This window comes from Asparagus officinalis, chromosome 2 (genome assembly GCF_001876935.1).
Source record: "Asparagus officinalis chromosome 2, Aspof.V1, whole genome shotgun sequence".
NCBI classification, from domain to species: domain Eukaryota; kingdom Viridiplantae; phylum Streptophyta; class Magnoliopsida; order Asparagales; family Asparagaceae; genus Asparagus; species Asparagus officinalis.
In genome coordinates this window covers 80,929,627-80,941,940 of record NC_033795.1, presented here as the reverse complement: position 1 = coordinate 80,941,940, position 12,314 = coordinate 80,929,627, and the positions used below count along the sequence as shown (strand labels likewise).

Sequence of the window (12,314 nt, the reverse complement as noted above, 5' to 3'; positions counted from 1 at the left end):
AGAATGCCCATCTGATCATTGATTCGAAAGCTACTCAACTTGTTCTACTTTTTCTAGTTGTTATTAGGCGAAGATTCAATTTGGGGATGGGATAAGTAACGTTGTATAAGATTTTCTTTCCATAAGTAGACAGTATACTTGATTTATAAATGATAAGATTTGAATCTACTTTCAGTAATGTTGTCACGTTTTAATTCATCAACCAAAAGACCTTGTAGCTAGAACTAGCTTATCTATTTTAAATTCTTTCATTATGAAGTCACATCAACATGAATTTATCCTAAATCTCATGTTTTAATGACATCATTATGTGTTTTTCATTGGTTCGCGTGTACCTATATCAGCCAATACTTACGCGACGATTTTCGCAATTAACATCATCAGGAATTGTCACAGTTACTGTTCGAATTCGAAAATTCTAGATATCTGGGAATAACGTTTCCCCTCCTTTGGTTATCTGGGAATATTTTGGTGATATATCTTCATATAACCTTGTGAAGGTAAAATATATAGAAATTCTATCGGTTTGTAGATCGATATCAACTTCATGACAAGATCACTGAAGTTTACATAAGCATTTTAACCCCACTTATCCTGTCGAAAAACATGAACTTAGCGGATTGTCATTGTCGAATATATATTTCTGGTCATATTTTCTGAACAATGTTGCTTTCGGTCACATGAGTATGGAATTTTCATGCAGCGCACAATGCACCATTCACATTTGAGGATAACGATAGATTCACATTTTCTGCAATATCCCATTGTCCATGTGCACAGAGAACGACAACACATCTCTGTTAAATGATAGAGCTATTTACATGAGGAAACTAGCGATAAATGATTCAAGTAAGCTTTATGCTGCACAGGCTATTTAGCGCTTGTTTTTTTTCAAATTTTATGAGAGCTAATCAACTAGGTTTAATCCAACATAACGAAGTGGTGGAATCAAGCTAAGTCTATCCAATCAATCTGCACTAAAGGAAGTGCGACAAAAGCGTAAGGTTTAATTTTATTGGCAAAATGAGAACATAATCTTATCGTAGGGTAAGGTTTAATTTTATTGGCAAAATGAGAACATAATCTTACTTGAAAAATACATCTTAAAGACTATATTACTTTCACATAACCATGCAAATTGGCATTTGCTTGTATCCATAAACTAACTGAGATTGCACGTCCTAGTACATGCGGTCCAATACGAGAACTAAGAATTTTCATATTTTTCTTCCTCTTTTTGCATTCAATTGGACAAATGAACGAAGATAAAGTACAATATGAGAATAATCCGTACGAGTCTCCCGTACTAATTGCATATATCATTGAAAAGATATGAACTTTCATGTATCCTAACTTGTACAAGAGTTTGCAAGTTGGTGGCAGAACAAAATCAGCAGGCTGTACGGGGACGCAATGGTACATACATCACTGAGAATAAAATCTTTTTTTTTTTTTTTGCCATCGAAATCGATCAACAAAGGAATAGCTTCTCAAAACCACCTCATTCACAACTTTTGCTTTTGCGTTTTCTGATCTGAGTTGATGGGTATCTTTAAAAGCAAGAGTACAGCTAGAACCAGAGTCAGCAGTTTCTGATGTTGACAGGAATAAGATCCTTTAGATTACTAAGATTGGTATTCTCCCTCTCTTATCTGCATCATGCCATCATATGATCTGAGATGAGGCGAAAAGACCTCGAAATCTTTCCTTTTTTTTAATTATACTTTTTTTTATGTCCTTTTCTTATCAGTATCAGCAAGTTGACATTCCTAACTGCAATTTGAGAAGTGCAGATATGTTCGAGTTGAGTCTGTTCTTTTTTGCACATTGATTCCTGTAGGCTTAGTTCAGAATTTATGTACCTGTTGGTGTACTAGAAATTGCAAATGGCATGAAGAAAGAAACAAGTCAGTAAATGTTTAGGGAGTCTTTTTTATCAGATAAAATTCTACAGTATCTGCTAGGGGAAGCACATAATCAAACTTGGAGGAATTGTTTTTATTTATCATGATATCAAACTAATTATCTAAGAAAGCTTTTATATTCTGCACAATCAACTGGTGAAGGGCATAACATTTGTAATCATTATATTCATTAAGAGGATATTATTACAAGTGAGGAGAAGAAATATTATAGTGGTAAATTGATGTATAAAATGCTATCGGTTCCACATTGGGACAGAAACTGATAAACTTCATGTGTCGGTTATCTGTATATCACTGAGCAGGTTTCATTACATTCCTCATCTAATATTTAGTCCTACTCGATGTCTCGATTTATATTTGCATGATTACATCCGCGGGATGGTTAACGATTCATATTCAAGACCATTAACCAAAGTTGTCTTCGTAAATAGACGTGGTTAATTTGTGTAATGACCCACCCTATTTCTTCTCTGACAACATGAACTCTCCATATAAGTTGAGATCAAACTCAGAAAGAAACAATTAATTTACTCTTATGGGCTGTCTCATATGGCAGCACATACGCTATGAGGAGCATGTGCTCAAGAATATTTCGGTACGTCTATGTGTGAAGGGGTACTACTATAGTACTACCCTTTGGATTGTTGAGGAGCTATTTGTCATTGAAATGTTCCTATGTCTATCAAAAGGTTGAGAACCTGAGAGTATGGCTCATAGAAGAGCACATGATATGCTAATGAATAATCTGGAATTTTCAAGAAGGAATACAATGTACTGGAGAAGAATCTGGAAATCAAATTTTGGAGATTAGCTAAGGTAGTAATATTTCAGGCATATATCATGGAATAAAGTTGCAGCTCCAGTTGCAAGAAAGAGAAAAGATAACAAAGCAATTCCATATCAATACATAATCCCAGTTTTGGGATTTTCTCAGAAACTAATTTGAAGATAATACTGCGTCTCACATGGCTCTGAAGGAGTATGACTTTTGAGGTTAGCATATAAATTTATCCCCTCATTTGTGACCCCCAAAACGAGAGTAGATTTACAATGCTAATTATTAATTGGGGTTTTCTGCATATAAGTGCTTAAAACTTTTCCTAAGAATAAATTTATAGTTATTTTTACAGATGAAGTTGATCCTCTTGTTTCATGAACATGTACATTGTAAAGTATATGTCCTGTTTGAAGTGAAAAAGGACATATAATGGAAAGATAAAGTCGATCAATTTAATCAGAATGAGAATCTTCCTATTTCTATCTAAAATGTGAGAATGCCATGTTGTCACTCAAATATCAATACCAATTTTTTCAAAAAATATCACTATCAATTTATATTCGGATTGGTATGCATTTAAGGTTAAGAAACTATGATTGGTCGTCTAAAGGTGGGTTCATGCACGTCAATGTCTTCTTCTTATCGTTTTATTTTCTCAATATTTGTATCTTTAACGATTTGTTATGACAAACAATTTATATCATATAAACCTCATGCATCATTCAATTTTCTAGAGAACATGCAAAAAGTTTTATGCCTATTCCAGGCTTCTTAACTGCCTGCCTGAAAATTTTTGCGAAAATTTCAAACAAAGCAGTACTATTTGTAGGTTTTTGTTAGAGGTGCCTCTTCTCTACAAGCAAAATAAAAATATATGCCTTGAATCATACAGTCATGGGTAAAATGAAGCCCATATCAGAATGCTGCAGGTTTCCAATGAGAATAAGAGATATGATTTTTAAATTGCCCTAAGTAGAGACCAAATATTCCCTTTTGCATGGGGCCAGGCATGAGTCAGTTCTCATGAATGTTCAAGAACCACTTTACCTCTTTAGCCCCAAGTGGCATACTTACATAGGTGTTCATATTTATCACCAAAAAGAGAATATTTTATCCAGATCCAAATATGGCAAAGGGAAAAAAAAGGAGATAGATTCAGACCTTATCTTAAAGGATAAGGGCCTTCTTCAATCTTTGTCAATATCAAATATTCTTTGCCAAAAGCACATGAATTTAGAGCCTAAATTCCAACAAAACTAATAGTGCTGGTTGACAAAGTGCACAACGTACAGAATCCTTGGGTCACCCTCAATGAAGTCATCAGCAGGGTATTTTAGACATGGATAAAGATTCTTTTGCTGTTGTTAGATAGTATAGAGACCACTTCTTCTATCGTAGCCGTCTATCATTTACTAGACTATTATGATGTCTCTTGATCGAAAACTAGAAATGAGCACAATCCAAAAAAAATGTGTAAAGCTAATTATATTGAAAGAAATCACAACCATTTAGAATTACGGAACGTATCGTGATCAAGAAAGTGATCTCTCCTCTGTGAGCGTTCAAACATAGAACCATATACATATATGAATTTTGTTAAGTATAGAAGGCCCACGAAGGGAGGTAAACTGGCGTAATCTATTTGGGCCCAATTGCCTAAAAGTATTAACTCTCATTCAGTCATGAGTGCAATCATATTTAACTGTATACGCGTCTGGTTATTTTTCCAATATGCGAGTATATCTCATTCCATGATTTTACTAAACGATAACAGACATTGGACTGAATGAATGTGAAACCCTCCAGATATATTTTCTAATAGCATGCCCTTTCTAATTATCTCCACTTAAAAAATAAGAAGCCAACACAAAAAAGCAACACCAATACTAACACCACACCTGCCTTTAAATACCAACACTAACACCACACCTGCCTATAAATACCAACCCTTGTGTAACTCAAGTTCCACACAACTCAAGTCTTCCTCAGACACAACAGCAGCAAAAACCATCTTTCCCTCTTCGTCAACCTCCACTTCAAATTTCAAACCATGGATAGAGTAATGAGGCTTGCTTCTCAAAGGGCAGTAGTGATCTTCAGCACGAGCTCGTGCTGCATGTGTCACACTATCAAAACTCTCTTCTCTGAGCTTGGAGTGAACCCTGCAATCTATGAGCTTGATGAAGAGCCAATGGGGAGAGAAATGGAGAAAGCACTTATCAAGCTTCTAGGTCGAAAACCGCCAGTGCCAGCTGTGTTTATTGGTGGGAAGCTGATCGGATCGACAGACAAGATTATGTCCCTCCATCTTGGAGGCAATCTTGTCCCTCTATTGCGCTCTGCTGGTGCTCTTTGGCTCTGATACCATGATAAATGTTCTGAAACCAGTAGATGGTATTATATTGTGCTTTTTGTTATATTACCAGCACAATAGTGAGAAAAAAATATTAGAATGGCTTAACTGTTTTTCGGTATGCTGCTTCCTTTACTTATGTTTGTAAGCTTGTAACTTGGAAATGTTAAGTTAAGAGCTTATATTGAAACATAGTTTACTGAAGAAAATGATTTGAGTATATTGGTAGAATTTTTCATTAGTGCCATGGGGAATAAGAGGGAAAATATAAGCTTTCTGAACTCTGATTTATAGTGAAGGTTAGGATTTTTTTTTTCTGAGTGGATTTTGGGTGGTGATCTCAGTTCTTTTTATGTAATATATGGTAAAATCTGAATCAAGAGCTACATTTGGACATGCAAAATGCTGAGCAAGTGCATGAAACTGATACCATGATAACTGAACCTTAGAAATTTACAAATATAAAGACAAGACTGCACTTGATAGGAAACATAGAAGTTTAATTAAATATGCAGATATACATGCCTTAATACTATTAGTTCTCAGTATTGAGGATATATGACTTAGGATTTTTGCATTCTGATTTGAAGTTTTAAGTTAAAGGTATAATATGAGAAACGTTATAAGTCATGGTGAAATTAGTGTGTTTGTGCTTTACTTCAGATGAAAATCTAATGAAAATATACGCTGCATTTGTTGCATCAACATCTATTGTAGAAATTAAGTTTCAAATCCACTAATATTTAGTTTTCTTTTTACATTTTTTAACATTCTCAATTTGAAATTTGAAATAGATATTTCTTGATTCTTAAATTCAAATGTGGAATTGTTAATAAAACTGAGCATATATATTACTGGAAATGTAAGCTATTAGATGATCAAGGTGACTTTTACCTAAACGGAGGTTTTGTCAAACCTGACAGAAACTAGCACAATTCTTCAGAGAAAAAAAGGTTTTTTTTTTTCAGTTCTTATTATTTTCGTGGGAGATTGTACTTTTCAAAAAAAAATAAATAAATAAAACCGAGATGAATAATATGATTATCTGTCATACGATCTTGCCCTCTATCAAATTCTCTGAAATTGTCCAACCAAAAAAAAAAAACAGAATTGAGAGGAGACTTAAAGGAATTTTTCTTTTTATTGCTCTTGTATTCTTCCATATCCAGACTGGATCAAAAGGTATCATGTTTATGCATATTATCTCGCTCTCTCTAGCTCTCTCGTTCTCTCTCCATCAAGAATTGTTAGGACCATATCCGTGCAATTGGCTTTGTTCAATGCATAATAAATATTCATACTGGTGTAATATATATTTGAAATGTTTTATATAGGTTATAAGAAGTTAGAATCAAGTTCCATATTGAAAAGAACGAGGCGACAAGTTAATCACAGTTAATTCTGTAAAAATCTCAAGAGTGAAAATCATTTTTGAGCATATGGAAGTGTTCTTTTCGTTGTCACAAATCCAAGGAACAAATGGAACTTAATTCAGAGATGTATAGTTTAAGATATGAATATTTTAGTTAAACTACATTAAAATAGTCAGCAGCATGGTTGAAACATACACCGAGGCTAAAAATTACACTGGACATAACTTTTGACTCCTTTATCCAAGTGACTATTATAATAGCTTTTCGATAAGCTCTCTATCTGATCTATTTAATCATCGGTGGTAGGTTGAGGTCGATGGTCTATAATGATTCATCGATGGTATAAGTTATACATTAGTATTTTCTCAAGAGTTGAACAGTAACTATCAACGAACAGTGCCAGATTTGTGATTTAATTTTTTTGGACTCAAATTTAGTCGTTCAAGAGGAAGAGAGAGCTAGGTTTCAAGTGGGTGAGAGAATATTGTTCAAACTTTTTAGAAAATACTCTCAACGCATTCTTCATCATCTGATCGTCAACCTTTGAGGAGAATTGCTCACAATAAATATTTTGGAAAATGATATTAATAAAAACCGGGCTATAAGATCTTTTATCTATTGTTCTTAATTGTTATTTTTTTATTAGTGTAAACTTATTTTTACGGCATACTCAAGCTAGTGTGAATCGAGGGTCTACAGCATACTCAAGCCGAATGAATTGAGAAATTGGGTCTAGCAAGGTATAGGTGTTACTCGCTGTGGATAGTGGATATAAAATTATTATTCGAACCATTATAAAAATTTCGTGTGTTCCTTAGTTGGTTTTTGGTTTGGCTATTTACTTTTATTTTTCTATTTCGATGCAGATTTTGTGCTTTAGGGAAAAAAAGACTATGACAAACTTATTCAAATCACCATTTCCCTCTCCCGGCTTGTATCTCAAGTCCAACAAGAATATCTATGTCAATGAATGGCAAAGCAATTTTTTCAAAATTCTTCTCTCAGAAATATTTACTTAAGATTAATTACCAAATTCATAGAAACCATCATCCAACAAAAAAATTATCTGTGCAAATTTCATGTTGTGATATTTGCATCTTTAGAGTTTTACACTTCAATATTGGAAATAAAATCTCACTAGAAATTTCTATCTATCTATCTGTTGATGTCCTGAGACCCAACATCGAGATTAGCGGATAATCCTGAGTTTAGCAATGGGGCTTAAGGTCTATATGAGTGATGTGGGTTCTCTCATCTCTTTTTGATGACCGGTCCCCTGTATGTATAAGAGAGTTGCACAATAACACTCGTTAGACAATCGGAGTTGGGTTCTCTAATGGTTCCTCTGACGGTCAAGTCAGTATTTGAGTGAAGAAGATACCAATGAACTAAAAATAATTCTATGTATGCAGAAGTCGCATATCTGTGGATAGGGCTGGTAAACGATCGAATCGGAGCGAATACCTTACTATTCGAATTCAATTCGAATTCAACCCAAATCCATATGTTCGAATTCATGTGTGTCTAAAGTGTAGACCCAAAGTTGAAGCCGAAGCTGGAATCAAGAAGACGAAGAAAAAATATTAAGAAAACAGGAGGAGGCCTGCAAGGTCGACCGTGAACGTGCACAGAGCTGGGTAGATCCTGGAGCTGAAGGCGGTCGACCGCACAAACCCCTGTAATGGATTTTGGTCTCGGGTTTTGGTTCGATCGACCACCGCGGTCGACCGTGGATACCCTGTAGGATTTTTTGGGCTCTGTCGTTTGATACGGTCGACCGCCATGGTCAACCACGATACATGTGCGGTCGACCGTCACGGTCGACCGCGACGCAGTCAGCCAGTTTTCTTATCTGTTTTGGATTCTGTTTCTTCCATGACTCTATATATACCTAAACGTTTTTAGGGCTTGAAAGAACACAAAAAGAGAGCTTTTTGACTGTAGAAAAGAGAGAGAATCTCAGAGAGATAAAACCCTAGTTTGAGAGCTTGTATTTCTTCTTTAATTAATAAAAGAATTGTGTGGTGTGGCTCCCGAGAACGTAGGCACGTTTGCCGAACCTCGTTAAATCTGGCGTGTTCATCTCCTTTACTCTTTTACAAGTTTTGATCTAATTTGTGGTGAATTTCCTACTTTCCTATTTTCAACATAAGGTCCGAAAGGGCAAGGGTTCGATTAATTATTTCGAATCCCTAACAACTGGTATCAGAACTTCGTTTAGCAATTTGTGTGAAAGTCATGGCAGAGGAAAACAAATCAAAGATCGAGAAGTTTGACGGTTCAGACTTTACCTACTGGAAGTCATGGATGGAGGATTATCTGTACCAGAAGGACTTGTATCGCCCATTGATGGGTAAGGAGAAAGGACAGAAGAAAGAGGAGTCAGATGGTGATTGGGAGATACTGGATAGGAAGGCTCTAGGGCAAATCCGGTTGTCGCTCGCCAAATCAGTACCCACAACATATTAAAGGAGAAGATAACGGTGGGGCTTATGGAAGCGCTAGCGAAGATGTACGAGCAACCGTCGGCAGCAAACAAGGTACATCTCATCAAAACTTTTTTCAACCTCAAGATGGCAGAAGGACGGTCCTTCACGATGCACCTCAATGAGTTCAACATGATTATTGATCAGCTTATCTCCGTAGACATCACGTTTGATGACGAAGTACAGACCCTATTGTTACTATCGCAGTTGCTGGATAGTTGGGCAGGTTATGTGACGACAATCAGTAATTCAAGCAAAAGTTGAAGCTGAGTGAGGTGGTTAGCATGATTCTATCCGAGGAGGTTAGAAGAAAATCGTCCAAATCAGAAGGTTCAGGTTCAGCTCTAAGTTTCAAGGAGAGAGGCAGAAGCCAGAAGAAAAAAAACCAAAACAGGAATCGCTCGAAATTAGTAAAGAAGAGGTTGAACTCAAAGGTTAGGTCTATCAAAGAGAAGTGTTAGAACTGTGGCCAGGAGGGCCATATGTCTTCAGTCTGCAAGAGTCCAAAGAAGGATGCGGGTGAGCAGCAGGCTCATATCGTGCAGGATGCCTTGATTCTTGCTATGAATAGTGACTCGGATTCTTAGGTCATTGACCCAGGAGCCTCTTTTCACGCTATTGCTAACAGGAAGCTTCTTCAAAATTATGTAGCAGGAGACTTTGGAAAAGTGTATTTGGTGAATAACGAGCCATGTAATATTATTGGAAATAGTGAAGTGCAGATTCAGATGAAGGGCTCTAAGTGGACCTTAAAGAACGTGAGACACATGTCGAAGCTGAAGAGGTATCTTGTTTCAGTAGGACAGCTTAGAGCAGAAGGCTATGTTTCGATATTCACAAGGGATTCGTGGAGAATCTCTAACGGGACGGATAGTTGCTCGAGGTAACAAACTTGGGACTCTCTACCTCACCTTACATGTGAGTGACATCCTCGCAATTGCAGCTGGCAAAGAGTGTACAGATCTGTGGTACAACAGGCTAGGGCACATGAGCGAGAATGGGATGAAGATCTTACATTCACAGGGAAAACTGACCGGAATTGACTCCGTAGAAGTCAGGTTTTGTGAAGACTACATCTTTGGAAAGCAGAAAAGGGTTAGTTTTCATAAGGGTGGAAGGCCACCTAAGGCTCAGAAGCTAGAGTTGATTCATACAGATGTATGGGGTCCAACCAGTATATCTTCTTTTGGCGGTTCGAGATATTATGTCACCTTCATCGACGATCACTCGAGGAAGGTGTGGGTCTACTTCATGAAGTACAAGTCAGAGGTGTTCGGAGTCCTCAAGAAGTGGAAGGTCATGGTGGAGAACGAGACAGATCTGAAGGTGAAGTGTCTGAGATCAGACAATGGTGGAGAATATGAACTAGAGGAGTTTAAGAGGTTTTGTGCTACGAATGGGATTTGATTAGAGTGGACTACTCTAGGGATGTCGCAACAGAACGGCATTGCAGAGAGGATGAATAGAACCTTAACAGAGCATGCCAGGAGCATGTGATTACATACAGGTCTGCCTAAGATATTTTAGACGGATACGGTGCATACGGTAGCTTACCTTATTAATCACGGCCCATTAGTTCTATTAGATTTTGGAATTCCGGAGGAGGTTTAATGAAGTGGCAAGAAGGTCAATCTCTCACACCTGAGGGTATTTGGTTGTGTGGCTTATGTTCATATCAGTGATCATGTCAGGGACAAGCTAGAGGCTAAGTCATAAAAGTGCACATTCATTGGATACGGTATTGATGAGTTCGGGTATCGTCTTTAGGATGAGAAGAATAGGAAGATCATCAGAAGCAGGGATGTGATATTCAATAAGGAGGTGATGTACAAGAACAGGGAAAATGCCAATGATAGCCAAAGAAGTGGGAGCAACACTTCGGATGAAGATGGATCCGAGTACATGGATATAGAGGAACTTCTAGATAGGAATGATGATGTTTGTTCTGACCATAGAACGGAGGAGGCTCCAGGTGCAGAAGAAACTACCCAGGGCATGGAGCTTAGGAGGTCATCCAGGGTACCCAAACCAAATCCCAGATATCTTTTATCTCTTGACTATTTATTGTTAACAGATAGCGGTGAGCCAGAGTGCTATGAAGAGGTAATGCAAGTGAGTGAATCTCAGCAGTAGGAGCATGCGATGCAGGAGGAGATGGATTCTCTACTCACTAATGAGACATGAGAGTTAGCCTAGCTATCTGCACAGAAGAATGCCTTACATAATAAATGGGTCTGTCGGGTCAAGCAAGAGAGTGATGGAAGCAAGAGATTCAAGGCCAGATTAGTAGTGAAGGGGTTTCAACAATAGGAAGGAGTGGACTACACGGAGATATTTTCCTCTATTGTGAAGCTCACAACCATCAGAGTGGTGTTGATTTTGGTAGCTGCAGAAGATATCTTCCTTGAGCAGTTAGATGTGAAGACTACATTTCTTCATGATGACTTAGATGAAGAAATCTATATGAAGCAGCCTGTTGACTTCATTGAAGAAAAAAAGGAAGAGATGGTGTGCAAGCTCAAGAAGAGCTTATATGGCTTGAAACAGGCTCCGAGACAGTGGTATAAGAAGTTTGATAACTTCATGCAAAACAATGGCTACAGAAGATACAATTCGGATCATTGCTGCTATTTCAAAAGGTTCGAGTCCAGCTTTATTATCTTGTTATTATATGATGATGACATATTGGTAGCAGGACCGTGTTTAGAAGATATAAACAGTTTGTAGAAGTAGCTAGCTAGTAAAGGAATTTGCAATGAAGGATCTGGGTGCAGTAAAATAGATTCTAGGGATACGAATCAGTAGGGATGAAGCTGAAGGGAAGTTGAGATTGAGCCAAGCTGAATACATTGAGAAGATACTTCAGAGGTTCAATATGCAGGATGCTAAAGTTGTTAGCACGTCCCTTGGAAGTCAGTTCAAGTCATCTGAGGAGCAATTGCCTAAGACAGATGCAGATAAAGAGCATATGAGCAGAGTGTCATATTCTTCGGCCATTGAGAGTCTCATAGACGCGATGGTTTGTACGAGGCTAGACATCACCCATGCAGTAGGAGTTGTGAGCATGTTTGCAAGCAATCTAGGGAAGCAGCATTAGGAGGCCGTGAAGTGGATATTATGGTACTTGAAGGGAACAACGAACAAGCCATTATGTTTCAAGAGGAAGGAGTTGGTGCTGTAGGGATACGTGGATGTGGACTTCGCCGGTGATCATGATACGAGGCAAAGCACCACAGGGTATATTTATACCTTAGCGTCGACAGTAGTGAGCTGGGTCTCACGTCTGTAGAAGATTGTGAGTTTGTCTACAACCGAGGCTGAGTATGCCACGATGACTGAAGCAAGCAAGGAGATGATCTGGTTGAATGGGTGTTTGGAAGAGTTGGATCTGAAGCAAGA

The 12,314-nt window shown here is 37.5% G+C and overlaps 1 protein-coding gene across 1 annotated transcript; it reads left to right on the top strand.

Annotated features, from left to right (window-relative positions):
- On the top strand, positions 4,683-5,201 carry LOC109829683 (glutaredoxin-C1-like). Its single transcript, XM_020396725.1, has one exon. The coding sequence runs from the start codon at positions 4,754-4,756 to the stop codon at positions 5,063-5,065; it is 312 nt and encodes a 103-aa protein (XP_020252314.1). The 5' UTR covers positions 4,683-4,753; the 3' UTR covers positions 5,066-5,201.